At 42.1% G+C, this 16,057-nt stretch overlaps 1 protein-coding gene across 2 annotated transcripts; it reads right to left on the bottom strand.

Moving 5' to 3' along the window:
• Positions 1-5,699: 5,699 nt before the first annotated feature.
• LOC120024568 (failed axon connections homolog) lies at positions 5,700-12,766 on the bottom strand. Of its 2 annotated transcripts, none has more exons than XM_038968853.1 (6): positions 11,992-12,766; positions 9,769-9,904; positions 9,386-9,582; positions 8,903-9,120; positions 8,416-8,532; positions 5,700-6,026 (listed from the first exon to the last, which is right to left on the bottom strand). In XM_038968853.1, the coding sequence occupies exons 1-6, from the start codon at positions 12,249-12,251 to the stop codon at positions 5,734-5,736; spliced, it is 1,221 nt and encodes a 406-aa protein (XP_038824781.1). In that variant the 5' UTR covers positions 12,252-12,766; the 3' UTR covers positions 5,700-5,733. The 2 variants fall into 2 exon arrangements, with proteins under 2 accessions (XP_038824781.1, XP_038824780.1); XM_038968852.1 differs by lacking the exon at positions 11,992-12,766 and adding an exon at positions 9,986-10,175.
• Positions 12,767-16,057: the final 3,291 nt, after the last annotated feature.

Raw genomic sequence — 16,057 nt, 5'->3', positions numbered from 1 at the left:
TGTCTATCTCGGTCTTTCCCATCATCCCCCAGTCTTTCCCCACTCCGTCTTAGACCCCTCTCTCATGCACCCCCCACTCCTCATACATACATACACAAAGAAATGGGCAACGAGGCTAATCCTCTCATATTGTTGGGTTGGCTTAGTATTGTCTTAGCACACTAAGAGGGACACTGAGACAGATGTGTGGGTGATAACACAAATTGATATATTCACAGTATATAACTGTAAGTGATGATAAGATATGAAGTTGTATGATGTTGAGCCCTAGATGCTGAACTAAGAGAGAGAGGGGGGGGGGGGGGGGGGGAGAGAGAGAGGGACAAAGAGAGACAGAGAGAGACCAACAGAGAGAGAGAGAGAGAGGGAGGGACAGAGAGAGAGAGGGAGAGAGAGAGAGAGAGAGAGAGAGAGAGAGAGAGGGACAGAGAGAGAGAGAGGGAGAGAGAGAGAGGGACAGAGAGAGAGAGAGAGGGAGAGATACCAACAGAGAGAGAGAGAGAGAGAGAGAGGGAGGGACAGAGAGAGAGAGAGAGAGAAAGGGACAGAGAGAGAGAGGGAGAGATACCAACAGAGAGAGAGAGAGAGAGAGAGAGGGAGGGACATAGAGAGAGAGAGGGACAGAGAGAGAGGGACAGAGAGAGAGAGAGAGAGAGAGGGGGGGGGAGAGAGGGACCGAGAGAGAGAGAGAGAGAGAGAGAGAGGGAGAGATACCAACAGAGAGAAAGAAAGTCCGACAGTATAGTACTGATAGCAGATCTAGGATTGCTAACTCTGTCTATTATGCAGAGGTAAAACACAATAGAAACAAAAACACAATAAAAACCAAAACACAGGTAAACACAGTAAAAAACAAAACACAGGTAAACCCCCCAAAAAACAAAACACAATAATATCTTTTTTTTTTTTAAATGGTAAAATCCAATGCCATTTTTTCTCTCAAAAACACGCATGGTAAAATGAACACAGCTATATTTAATGAAATATTAGGAGTAATTCTTTTTCATACAGCCACTCATTTCTAGTGGTAATACATTCATAGGAAGTTCTTATCTATTATGTTACAGAGTTTTTCTTTTAGCTCATATACACATTTTCTTTTTTTGCTCACCTATATCCAGTATACACTATGAGAGTCCACACATGTTTCAGCACACACAACACAGACTGACTATGTAATATGGCTCTAGTAGTCTAATAGCACAGATCTCAACAAGGAAGTGACACAATAGGACTGAACTCTGACCCCTGACCTTTGCTATCTGTAACGGAGTAGGACAAAGTTGCCCATAGACACTGATCTAAGGTCAGTTTTGCATGGCCCTCATGGTTAAGGTATAGATTAGAGGAGGGACAGCTATTCCAAGATATGTGACTATGGGCAACTTCTATCTAGTATCCTAAAGAGGACCCTGGAAAGCCTCTGTCAACGTTAACGTTCCACTTGGCACAAAGCTAAGCGATGAGGTATGGTAGGATGAGGATAACACAATTGTTTTTTGGTTTGTTTTGAGAATAGATTTGTACTAGATAAGGGACATCATAAGCATGCCCATTGGTAGTAGGGCTTTGACACGTCAACTGGAACAAATCATAATCATCAAACATGATTTGAACATGTCCCGATTCCAAGAGAGGTTTGCTTCAGGTTGAAATTGAGATTACAACACAGTTCTGACAAACCAATGGCAACCCAGTTCCAGTAGAATAAGAGGACTGCACACAACATAGACGTACAGCGACACACAACTCGTTACCGTGTTCAAATAGGAGAGAATCGGAACAAAAACCTCATTGGCAGCATTAGAACACATGTACACAAATATATAAGAAAATAAATAGCTACATTACATTAGTGCAAAAACAATGCCTCATAACATCCCATCCATAAATACACAAAACAAATAGAAAACAAATATATAAGAAAATAAATAGCTACATTACATTAGTGCAAAAATAATGCCTCATAACATAAATACACAAAACAAATAAATAGAAAATAAATAGCTACATTACATTAGTGCAAAAACAATGCCTCATAACATCCCCTCCATAAATACACAAAACAAATAGAAAACAAATAAATAGAAAATAAATAATGTAGACTACATATAAATACATAAATAATATGCTGGCACGGGCTTAAGCAGTCAACACCAAGGCTGTGTCTCTCCCCTGGCTCTTATAAGTGAAGGCAAGAAACATGCAGACAGGGTATAGGGAGTGACACAGACAGTGACAGACTGGTATACATCATCTATACACAAAGGCTTATGTATCACTGTGTAAATTCACACCATGGAACCCTACACTTCTACACCTGCATTGCTTGCTGTTTGGGGTTTTAGGCTGGGTTTCTGTACAGCACTTTGAGATATCAGCTGATGTAAGAAGGGCTATATAAATTAAATTAATTTGATTTGATATAGAGGCTGACTGTTTTGTAATCAGATGTGGCGACATGTGGTCTGAGCACTTTCATTGTGCAGGAGAATTAAAGTTGCAATAAGGTTTGTAGAGGATCTTAATCATCATCAGCATCATTACCATTACAATCAGTATGATCATCTTTGCATTACTAACCGCTCCTCCTTCCTTAGAGAACACAATCTAGCCACACTACTTCACTACTATTCTCTGCTGCCATTAGACAAGATGAGAGCCCTGCCTCTGTACCCTCTAATGTGGCCATGTGTATCTGTATCTATCTGTAACTGTGGCTGTATATGTATCTGTATCTATCAGTATCTGTATCTGTGTCTATCAGTATCTGTATCTATCTGTAACTGTGGCTGTATATGTATCTGTATCTATCAGTATCTGTGTCTATCAGTATCTCTGTCTATCAGTATCTGTATCCGTGTCTATATTTGTATCTGTATCAGTATCTGTGTTTGTTACTGTATCTGTATCTATCTGTAACTGTGGCTGTATATGTATCTGTATCTATCAGTATCTGTATTTGTGTCTATCAGTATCTGTATCTGTGTCTATATTTGTATCTGTGTCTGTCTCTGTGTTTGTGGCTGCATCTGTATCTGTGTATATATCTTTATCTGTATCTGTGTCTTTGTCTATATCTGTATCTGAATCTGTGTCCGTAACTATCTGTATCTGTGTCTTTGTCTATATATGTATCTGTGTCCGCAACTATGTGTATCTTTATCTGTAACTGTGTCTATATCTGTATCTGTGTCTATATATGTATCTGTGTCTATGTCTATATCTGTATCAATATCTTTATCTGTGTCTTTGTCTATATATGTATCTGTGTCCGTAACTATGTGTATCTTTATCTGTATCTGTATCTGTGTTCGTATCTGTAACTGTGTCTATATCTGTATCTGTAACTGTGTCTATATCTGTAACTGTGTTTATATCTGTATCTGTAACTGTGTCTATATCTGTGTCTCTGTCTGTATCTGTAACTGTGTCTATATCTGTATCTGTAACTGTGTCTCTGTCTGTATCTGTAACTATATATGTAACTATGTCTGTGTCTGTATCTTTGTCTATATATGTATCTGTATCTGTGTCCGTAACTATGTGTATCTTTATCTGTATGTATATATGTATCTGTGTCTGTATCTATATATGTATCTGTGTCTGTATCTATATATGTATCTGTGTCTATATATGTATCTGTATCTATATATGTGTCTGTATCTGTGTCTATATATGTATCTGTATCTATATATGTATCTGTATCTATATATGCATCTGTGTTTGTATCTGTATCTATATATGTATCTGTATCTATATATGTATCTGTGTCTGTGTCTATATATGTATCTGTATCTGTATCTATATATGTATCTGTATCTATATATGTATATGTATCTATATATGTACATGCTCAGCTGTGATCATCCAGCCTGAATGCCTGTACGTTGTAGGCCTCGAAATCAACTCATGACGTACGATGACTCTACGCCCCATCACACACACACACACACACACACACACACACACACACACACACACACACACACACACACACACACACACACACACACACACACACACACACACACACACACACACACACACACACACACACACACAAACACACACACACACACACTCACACACACACACATCAGCCATGCACTAGAAATAGACTAATTAGAATAGACTGTTTCACTGTTCCACACAGCCTACTATTAAGTAAGACTAGCAACCAACACTGTGGGTTATAGTAGTGGTTTCATGCTTAGCACAGAGTGAATTGATGCTTAAAGCAACAATGACCATTCTCTTCCTTCTATTTCTAGATAAGATTCACTCTTAAAGGGGGGTGGACACACCAGCTATATGTGATGAAAACTGAGATGCTGAGCAAAAGCCTAAGTGTTCTTTTCATCTATTGCATGTGCTCTTTCTCTGGCCTGAGGTACACACATATGCACAGACACACTGCATCACAGTAAACATTAAGACAGGCCAGCGTAGAAACGTAGATAACAGATAACCAGCAGGATAAAGTGTGATTTTCATTGGCACCTATCAGCCATGCAACTCCATGTCTATCTAGTCTATTTCTACATGATTGTTTCATCCGCTCTCAATGGCTAAAAGTACACACAACTAAGGATCTCCAGTAGTTTCCTCTCCTCCTCTTCTTTTCTTCATCTGATATGAAAGAATTGGACAAGTGGAAGAACGTTCCAGTAGGCATCCACCATATTGCTTTCACCTATCCAATGTTTTCAGATCTGTGCAGATTATAGAGAGGAGACGAGGAAAGGAAGCCACTTTAGACTTTTGAGATGTCCCCACAATCTACAATATCTGCAACTCCCCCATAACATCAGACTATTCTATAAAGGATTGAGGAAATACTCAATGCCCTGACTGCAGATGAAAAGTGTCAGTCTTCTGGGAACAAATGGATGAATTAGAAGTTCTAAAACGTATCCTAGATCAGCATAAAGGGGTTAGTTGGGGGTCACCAGGTAGTTTGGTCATATTTAACAAGCACTGAGATGTTGTATGGGAGAACCACATATTTGCATTATATGACATTGGGATCATATATGTAATTAGCTGGCTATCTACACTATGTTTACTCATATTAAATCAGATTTGGGATCTGATTACATATTTATATGGAACTGCACTCATCTGCATCTTGTCTGAACATTGTCTGACATATCAATATAATATCAATAGAATGATTCATATTTTGCAAGGACGCAAGTCACGGGGTCAGTACGTCAAACACACATGGTACGTCAAACACACAATGCATCTCAAATTGGGGGACACAGGTAACACACACCACGTTGTTGCCGTGGTAACAACAACTCGACAATGCGAAACTGGGCAACAGGCGTTGATGTCACCCAGGTAGAGGAGTTTCTCAGCGATGGCGTCATTAACTCCTGATCTTTCTTTTTCTCAACTCTTTTCTCCATCGGTTTATCTTTACCTCTGTCTATCCCTCTTTGGCTGTTTTTCTCTCTCTTCCTTTTTTTCTCTACTCCTCTATCTCTATTCCTTTATATCTATATTCAGTCTTTCATTTCCTCCAGCCCATTGTGTGTGTAGAATCTCTGAATCCATCACTCATTAACACAAACAACAGCCTCTGGCAACAGAAATGCCCCTCAGTAGTTATTCCCTGCTCAACAGGTACAGGGCGCTGTGTTGTGGGGAGGGGGGGGGGGGGGGGGGGGGGGGCAATGAGACCCCTCCAGGCGGTGTGTGTGTCGTGTGTGTGTCATACGGCAGTCAACACTTGAGCTGCTCCATCTCAGAGCCCTCTGTGTCCATGTCCGAGTCGTAGAGCGAGTGGCCCGTGAGGTCACTGTCTGGTGAGATTGTGTGTGTGTGCGTGTGAGGAGGGCTGGTCTCGTCCTGGAAGGTGTCTGTACGGGAGTACAGCCCCAGGTCCTGGAGTTTGGACGGGGAGTCGTCGTCCTCTGTGGTGTCATCGTAACAGAAATCCTCCAGATCAACAAACCACTCGGGCCAGAAGCGCCGGCGGATCCTCTCACAGTAAATGGCCAGGTTGATCAGCTCGCCTGGAGCGGATAGGGTGGGTCAAAGGTCAACACAAAGGCAAAGGTCAACAAGCTCAGCTGAGAATGGGTCAAAATGTGGTGTGTTTTATTCAATAAAGAGGGAGTCTATTCCAGTCTGATTGCTGTCAAGGTTTCTTCCTCATCACAGTTTTTTATCCCGTTTTTTTTTTTTACATTTGAGAATTTGTTTTACATTTGACAATGTGTTTCCACATCACCCCACAAACAACACAAAAACAAAACGCCCACTATACAACACATTCCCCAAGGTGATCAACATATGATTTCCAAATTTCCTTAAACACTTCTGTTTTTTTCAATTTTATAACATACAAAATCCAATGTTATGTGGCTAGATTGTTCAGTCCTCCACTTTGTTATTGAGGGTAAATATGAGGCCTTCCAATTGATGGTTCTACTTTTTTTTGCAGCAATTAGACGTAGATTACAAAACTTTCTCTGATATTGATCATCAATATTTACATTTCCCAACAGACATAATCGTAGAGATAGATGGATATACATTCATAGACACAATGAAATGATAGAACATACATTATCCCAAAATGGTATCCCTTTATCAGAAGACCACAGCATATGTAATAGGGTTCCTTTGTGCTTTTTGCATATCCAACAGAGATGTGACATTTCTGGGTGTATTATATGCATTCTGGCAGGAGTGTAGTAAGTCCTATGAATTATCTTAAATTGCAGTAGTTTATGTCTTAGGTTGTAGGAGCAGGTTTTAGCATTTGCACATATCTGTGACCAAGGGTTCTCCTCAATTTCGTCCTTTAGATATAGAGTTTCAAATCAACCCTTCATATAACTTGGCAAATCAACTTCTTTGGCATATCAGCTTCTTTCAGTATTTTGTCTATGCTAGATGCCTTAGGTTCATCCAGATTCTGTTGACGCAATTGAATACGATTTCTGAGTTGTCAGAAGTTAAAGAAATGGGCCTTGGATAATCCAAATCTGTCTTGTAGTTGATTGAATGAAGTAGAGATCCATCATAGTACAAAGGTTCAAAATTCATGATGCCACTTTGGAACTTAAAGGTGTTGTCATTAAACACAGGAGGTTGTTCCAAATAAAGGTGCCTGGCAATATTGGGTCTTTGAATTGAGAATCATTGGATTGTCCGTTTTTTTCTTGGACCCGAAGTAGTGAATATATTTTAGATCCTAAGGTATTACATTTATGGCTTTGATACTCCTCCCTGCACAGGATAGTCTGCTGTCCATTGTTAAGTGAACGCAGGTGTGCAGCCCAGTAATACATTTTCATATGAGGTAGTCCAAGACCTCCAGCTTCATAGGGTAAGTGTAAAACAGTCAATTTGACTCTTGAGGTCTTTCCATTCTAAATAAAGTTGGAGAGCAGGCCATGTATTTTATTTTAAAAGTTGGATGGAATTGAAACTGGCAGGACCTGAAATACATCAACCTTGGTAATATATTCATTTTGATTATGTTGACCCTACCTAACATAGAAATAGAGAGAGATCTCCATCTCTGAACATTGGACTCAATCTTATCTAGTAAAATAAAATACTTGATTTTATATGCCTCCTGATTGCATGGTATCAGTACACCTAGGTATGTCATATGCATCTTTGTTCATTTTAAAATGTACTTTCTAAGCTTGAGAAATCATCATTTGAAATGGCCATTATATCAATTTTCTCCCAATTCGCTTTGAATCCTGACACAGCACCACACGTGTCTAACAGAAGTAAAATAAATGACAGAGAATGTTGTGGTTCAGATAAATAAAGTAAAATCTAATCTGCATACAATGATATCACATGTTGATCTCCACCAATCTCTATGCCCCGGATTGAGCCATGAGTTCAAATTGATGCTAGGGGTTCTGTGGCTAAAGACAATAACTAGACAAAGGTCATCCCTGTCACGCTGCTTTGGGGGATTTGTACAATAGCTCAATCCAGGAGGTAAATACCGGACCAAAACAAAACGCTTTGAAGACAGCCACCAAATATGCCCATCCCACCCTATCAAATGCTTTTTCAGCATCTAATGATACTGACACTTTTGGAGCGTTCAAGTTTTTAGTATGACAGATTATATTGAAAAAATGGCAGAGATTGTTTGATCTGAGTTTGATCTGAGTGAATCAACTTTTGTATTACTGTTTGTATGCGAAAAGCCAATACTTTAGCAATGATTTTGTAATCCACATTCAAGAGGAATATTGGGCGGTAAGATCTGCATGACAATGGTTCCTTATGTTCCTTTTTACGTAGGGGGATTGCCCTCACTGTTGCCCTAACTTGCTATTTATTCATTTTTTGGAACCCATGTAGGCCCTTTCTGGGGAGTAATGTTAACCATGACACGCAATGTGGCTTGTTGGTGAAACTCACCTTTGATGAGTTGCTCTGGCCTTGTGCCCGGCAGGGTCCACATGGCAGGGGCTAGATGGCTGAACACAGTGGCATCCACCATAGACAGCTTAGGACCCATCAGGTACTTCTTATCACCTACCCAGAAAAATACCAAGAATCAGGGGGGGAGAAGAATGTTTGGAATGGAAACAAGGGACATGGGGGTAAAATTTTGACTGGAAATAAGTCCTCATGGTGTAGTATCCTACTTTCTCCAGAAGAGGACAGAATTGTACAATGTATCTTGTTATAAAAAGGCTGCTCCTTTAAGCACTTGAAACTGGCCATAGTACTGTAAACCCAAGTAACTTAATTAAACCACAATGGAACCTACAGCTGGCCGTAGCCCTGTTATGAGATTAACAAGGCTTCTAAGGCTGCAGACTGTACCTTGTGAAATGAGATGGGGATGATGATCTGTAGGATTGTGATTTTAATGATTATCTACAGTATACCCTCACCCTACCGAGTAGGGTGGCCAGCGTCCGCATGTCCTTCTCCATTAGAGAGTAGACCTCCTCTTTGGTGAATCGTCCAATCCCGTGGCCGTACATCTCCCTCTTCACAATGCTGCCAGTCAGGCGACTCAGGATCCACTTGAGTAGGTCACTCAGTGGCCCACTCACTGCCAGCATCTTCTGGGTCTCCTCCAGGTTGTCCACCCACTGACAGTACGCTATGGTCCTGTCATCACACACAGACGTGATGTTCGTTAGGTCAACAGTATCTCAAATCCATACGCTGATAAAGTGTGGTCCCGATGGCACAGTTGGTTGGAGCATGGAGTTTGCAACACCAGGGTTGTGAGTTTCAAGGGACAGATGTAATGGTTTGCGACCCAATCACATTCACTAGTTTATCATCCTATCCCTCAGTATCAAATAAATTAGGTCTCCCAACAGAGCAGCATCTAGTGGATGTCTTGCTGTAGTGTCAGGAAGTGTCTCACCAGTAGAAGTGTTCCTCCACCATCTTGGTGACAGCCTGGGACACAGCCTTCTCCGGGGGACTGAGGTTCTTGTTGAGGCTCACGCCCAGCTTCTCCTCCAGGAAGTCGATGATAAACTCTGTACCAGACACCTGCTCCTGGTTGTACTCTATCCATGGCATCTTCCCCTGGGGAGACAGCTTACCATCAAAGTAGTTCTGCATGACAGAGGGAGAGAGAGAAAGGAAAGAGGAAGAAGGAATTTCAATGGTCAGTTACTCTTCAATAGAAAATGACACAATGTTACATCAAATAATTCAACTACGCACCAACCCAAACATCGCTCTCTCTTTCTCTGTCTCTCTCCCCCTCCCCATCTCTCTCTCTCTCGCACACAAACACACCTGGTAGGGCAGGTCCACCATGCGCAGGTAGGTCTCCATCTTGAGGCAGAAGGGGGAGAGAGATGGGACACCACTCTTTGGCCTGGAGAACTGGTGGAGGATGATGGTATCTTTAGAGTTCAGCTCCTGTTCTTTCCTATGAACCAGCCAGAGCAAGGCAGTTTGAGCTCCACATTCTAATCCCTCATTCTTATACATTTTATTGAAAGCAACTTACGGTTAGTGCATATATTCATTAAATATGTGTGCAGGCCTCCCGAGTGGCGCAGCGGTCAAAGGCACTACATCACAGGGCTAGAGGCGACACTACAGACCCGGGTTCGATCCCAGGCTGTGTCGCGGCCGCGACACCCATGAGGCAACTGGCCCAGCGTTGTCTGGGTTAGGGGAGGGTTTGGCCAGCTGGGATGTCCTTGTCCCATCGCGCAACTCCTTGTGGCAGGCCGGGCACATGCACGCTGACTTTGGTCGCCAGCTGTATGGTGTTTCCTACGACACATTGGTGTGGCTGGCTTCCGGGTAAAGCGAGCAGTGCGGCTTGGTGGGTCGTGTTTTGGAGGACACATGGCTCTCGAAATTCGCCTCTCCCGAGTCCATACGGGAGATAGTTCAAGACTGCAACTACCAATTGGAAATCAAAAAATAAATGTGTGGGAATTAAACCCTCAACTCCGAAGTAGCAAGGCCATCCTCATATTAAATTAGTGCAAATTATGTCCCAATTCAAACACACGGTACATTATTTTAGAATCTCTGGATATCAGGATCCCCTAGTAGGCTATAGTGCACACATGACACTTCCAAGATTTTACATATATCTGGAGTCGATTATAGGCTAATGATCAAATTGTACTTTGAAAATAATCAAGGAAATGTTCTTAGATCTTACACAACAATCTCATGTGCTACAGTAGATCCCGTTTTACAGCTATCTATCACAGAGAACTTTGCACAAGACCCATGCTGAAACTTTCCTCGGGCAAGGGCGCCATTGCCACCGGGACACTACAATGTCAAAACGAGTAGGACACAACCAACTGAAATATTGCAATACATTATCATGGTCACTGTAGCTGATCCTATTACACGTTCGTACTGACCAACATAGTCACAAATAGGGGCCTTATTAATTGAAAATAGTTGAAAGGGAGTTGTTTACCGGTAGTCTACTACTTTGAAGGCGCTGAAACACTAGGACTGCATGTTCTGAAATACTGAGGAGCTGTCCATTTAGCGGTGGTGCTGAAATGCCCACATACCTCAAAAAACAAACATATTGATCCAGTTATCTATAGAATGCAAATCACTTCGGTGTAATGACATATAGGGAAAGTAAATTAGACAGTAACTACTTAGAGATCGATTTAAAACGGGTCTCTAAGATAGAGTACAGGCGGAGTAAAAAGAAGAGCTATGAGAAAACACACACAGTGCTAGCCACATGTAAAAAAACAAGACAGTCAATCAAAATGCCCTTTTGTGTATACAACAACAAGCTTTAGGCCACAATGATTCCTATTGGTGTAGTGTGAAGTCAATTCAAATCGAATCCTGCATCCATCTCTGTAAGAGTGTGTTTATCTAGCTGGGTAGGCCTTGGGGTTATCGCTGCAGGTAACCCGAGATGTTTTTTTAAGGACCGCAGCGACCAAACTCAATTCCCCCAGACAATATTTCAGCTAAAATCTAGGGATTCTACTGCGAAGCTGCAGTTTTCGGTCACAGATGGTCAATTCCTGTTAGCTAATACATATTCGGGCCTGGCTTTTAGCTGTATACTTCTCTCAAGTGCGAGGTAAGTAAAGGTCATTCTATCACAACCGCAATGTTTTTCTATACTGCAAGACTCGACTCGACAGAAAACGAGAAGACATGTTTGTTTGGCTTGGGTACAGCCATCTAGCCAATATCACATGCCCTATCATCCCATGCCCTTGAGAAATCGTAAATAAATAAGAGTCAACCTTTGCAGCAATGAAAATGATCTTATTGTATTTACACACAAATATCTCAAATACCAGGCTTCACGCTACATATGAACAAATCAATGGATGGTTTTAATTTGACATCTAGGCCTAATAGCCACAATCACTGGAATACGAAGAGGCATAACATTTGCGTGATTCATTGGTTAATTTATTTTCTTTCCATAACGCGACTAAACATGGAATCTCCTTCAAGCGGACACGGGCCGTTAGGCTGGATTCATTTTTGGAACCCTACCTGATGGCGAGCAGCTCGTGCAGTAGATAGGCAGCGGCGGCAAGCAGAGCGCCCCCGGTCAGATAGAGCGTTTTCCGCCACCACGAGTCCGACCCAAGGAGCGGCATGATCCCGCCGTAGTCCTGCAGAGGGTAGGCGATGATGTACCCATACAACGAGAGCTGCTCATTGGAGCCGCACAAGCCGAAGGAGAAGCTCTGGTTCCGTCCAAGATCAACCACAAACGAGCGCGTCCAGGCGAACCCGACGCGCCAGTACATTCTCTCTCTCAGTGGCCTTTTTCTGCCTTGCTTTGGCCGGTTTTGGCTTCATTAACGGGGGCTTCATGCGTGCCAAGGGGTCGTTGCGATGCGGGATGCAAGGAAGAAAGGGATAGGGGCCATCTCGCCTGGCGGTTGTCCCGTCCCCGCTGCGGGGTCGGTATCCTCCGCAGCCGATCGTCGCCGCTCTCTCACTCTGCCGCGGATGAGTGACGTCACAATAGCTGTACCTTTGAAACTCTGTTTTTGCGATCAGTTGGGCAATAGCATAGGCTACTCAATTTCCTGGCATCTTCAATGTAGGCTAATTGCATAGGCTACTTAAATAAATAAAAATACCGTTCCCATAAACTTTATAATATACATGTCTGCTTTGCAGCATTGGTAACACTAATACGTAACGACTCTACATTAACTCTCCTTACCACAACATATCGCACTAGTCATATAGGCCTAACTATTGCATGGTGGTGTAGCCTATGACTTTTATTTGTTGCAAGATGATCAGTAGTTCTAGAAACTTTTAGACCATTACAAAATTAAATCCAGGCAACACTAGAATGTAGGGCTAGAATTGGTAGCTTATACAACGGAGTTAGCCTCGTATCGTAGGCCTAGAACCATCCCGAAGTCCCGCGAGTTTCTAGTCTGTTTCGCTATACCGATTAATTTATTTATTTTTGGATTATGTCTGTATTGTTTTGCATGACTTCACTTTAGGAGCTAGAAACAAGCATTACGCTGCACCTACGATAATATCTGCAAATATGTGTAGCGATCAATAAACTTTGATTTGAATATTTTGAGTGAAGTGAAGCGAAACGAGAATGGGTCGGTCAGGATGGTCATGCGTCAGGCAACAGCTGAACGCCCCTGAAATACAAATAATATAAAACATTCAGTCGTGCAAAGAAGGAGCTATAGCTGCATCAACCCATTTGGTTACTGCAATATTCATTTTATTACCACAAAATATTTTCAAAAAGAAATACAGTTCAAGTAATAGCCAATACTTGATAAACCACACATTTTCATGTTGTGTATCTATAGAGACAGGGGGCAACACCTTAGTAGGCTAATCCCAGTCAGTCAAGTAAACACATTTGATAAATGATGGAGCCTGTAGAGGGGAAGGGAACTCTGAGGCAAAAGACTATCTCAATAGTCTAAAAGCTGGATCCTCTCTCTCCTTTATCTTTAATGACTTGCAAACAGCCGGTATGTGAAAGTAATATGGAGCACAACCACCAACAGTCTGATTTCATCTAGATTTTCTTTTCGCATCAGTGTATATGAAGCAACCAATAACAAGGAGAGGAATTCACTTCAGACTATTGGATTGCACCCAAAGGGACCACTAAAATCCCCCCTGAAAAAATAAAAAACCATCACTTCCCTGCAATAGGACACAGTGTGCTCGTAAGTCTTATTACCTTGATAAACAGCTTATTTTGTAAGGCATTCAAGCACCCAGTTCTGGACACAGATTAACACGTACATATCACAGAAACCAAGAGAAACAACCTCACACACACCTCCCACTGTATTATTGTACAGAAAATATATCAATATCTACAAGTAAATATGGACACAAAGGTATTGTGACAATTCAATTTGATTAAATACATGGTACATGCAGAGAGAAAACATTGGACCCTGGCTTGTGTAGGACTGATTTAATATGCAATCAAGAACACAGAGCTAAAAATCCACCTGCATTCCTGTTACGCACGCCTCTGAGAAGAGGGAACGCAACTCCCTGCTACAACTCAACTCTCTGAAGTGCAAGAGGTATGGACTGTAGGTGCGAGTAAGGATGACACAAAAGCAGAATTTACCGTTTACTAGAATTTATTTTCTTACACGGTAATATGGGGAAAAGGGGCTGGACGGAACCAAAGCAAAGAAAGTAAATATCAAAGTTCCCCCTCTCCTATCTAACCTGCCTACCCACTTAACTTACCTAACTTAACACCGCCTGGTGCCCTAACCAAAATACAGGGGGTGGTCCGCCCAGGTCTTACCTAGTGTGCCTAGACAGTAAATATACTACGGGTATATGTATGCCCTCGGGCCTCTTGCCTAAGCACTCCCAAAGTGCCTTCTCCTTCCCCCCTGGGAACAAATGAAACAGAGTAATTATTAACGATTTCACAAACACTCACAAACACAGGACATAGCAAAACTGCTACCAACAACAACAGTACATACCACACTTTCTGATACACAACCAACACTATATCACAATCTAATTTTTCTCTCTCTCAATCTCCAAATCTCTACTCCTTATCTCATCTCCTCTCCTCTCTCTCCAATCTCCTCTCTACTGAACAGAACACTGGTTTTTATATCTTCAGGTGGCAATGTTAATTAGTCAGCTGCTTCTTGACGAGGGGGCGGGGTCAGCTCCAATCACCAATTAGCCTGGGGTCGACCAATCAGCTGGTTGGGGAGTATTTCAGGAAGCCATCTCCTGAAACACACACACTCAAATACAAAACAGAACACAGAAACTGGGGAACGTAACACGCCCACCACAAAATTTGCAAACATACAGTTTGTAATAACAAAACCCAACGCTTCCCCAGTTAGTAAACCCGTGATAGAGCGTCAGCAACCACATTCGCTGAGCCCTTCACATAGGCTATCTGTACATTATATCTGTAAGAACTGGTTACCTGACCTGGTTTTCGGCAATGGACCTACACAATCAACTATCACTCTTTCAAACGGTTCCCCCACCACAGGAATCGGGCAGAGCGGTGCTCTAGGAACTGTTTGATTCGCTTTCCCAGTGAGTTGACATATGTGACATGTTCTACAAAATTGGACCACATCAGACTTCAAACCTGGCCAAAAAAAATGTTGAAGGACCCGGTTATAAGTCTTTGTGATCCCCAAATGTCCAGACCACGCCTGGTCATGGGCGAGTGACAACACCTGCTGTCGGAACGGTGTAGGAACAACCACTTGACACACTTCACTCCAGTCATTAACGGTGTCATGAGCTGCCCATTTACGCATCAGAACACCTGCTTCCATAAAGTAGGCAGTCTCTCTAGTTTTAGCTTCCTCTATGGAAATTACTGAAGCAAAACACTTGCGAAGACTGGCGTCTCCTTTTTGACATTCAATCACCTTCTCTGGGGTGACAGACAAAAGAATGTCATGTAATTGGGGCGCGATTTCGCAGTCCCCTGCCTTAGTTTTTTCAGGAGTAAAAACTGTCGGACTTGCAGAAGGAATACTCGGTGCATTGTCTTCTACTTCAACATTCTCAAAAATGGAACTAGCCAAATCCACCACATCTCCTAGCTTGCGAGATTGTGCCCTCGTTAACACACAAGCAGGAAAAACATGGGGAAATGCTTGAACCAATTTCTCATCTGTAGTTCTGATTTCTGGATTGTCTACTACCTCTAACACAGGAGTAACGTTACCACCAGCAATATCATTCCCTAGTAGCAATGTGACTCCTTTTACTGGCAGTGTAGACACTACACCAACACGGAAACGTCCTGATACCAAGTCTGACACTAAGTGGACCCAGTGTAATGGTACAGGTACTGTTTTTGTCTCTATCCCCTGTAATATGACATGCGAGCCACAATATGTTTCAGGAGACCAGGGTAAAGCATCAGTAATGATTACTGACTGCGCCGCCCCGGTGTCTCGTAAGATTTGAATGGGCTTTTGATCAGCTTGTTCTCCAGTTAAGGAAACACGACCGGTAGAGATAAACGGATCATAGACAGCATCCGGTTTCTCAAATGCTGAATCAAGAACTCGATCCAATGGACGAGCCA

This window comes from Salvelinus namaycush, chromosome 29, assembly GCF_016432855.1.
Source record: "Salvelinus namaycush isolate Seneca chromosome 29, SaNama_1.0, whole genome shotgun sequence".
Classification (NCBI taxonomy): Eukaryota; Metazoa; Chordata; class Actinopteri; order Salmoniformes; family Salmonidae; genus Salvelinus; species Salvelinus namaycush.
This window is presented reverse-complemented; position numbering and strand designations above follow the sequence as displayed.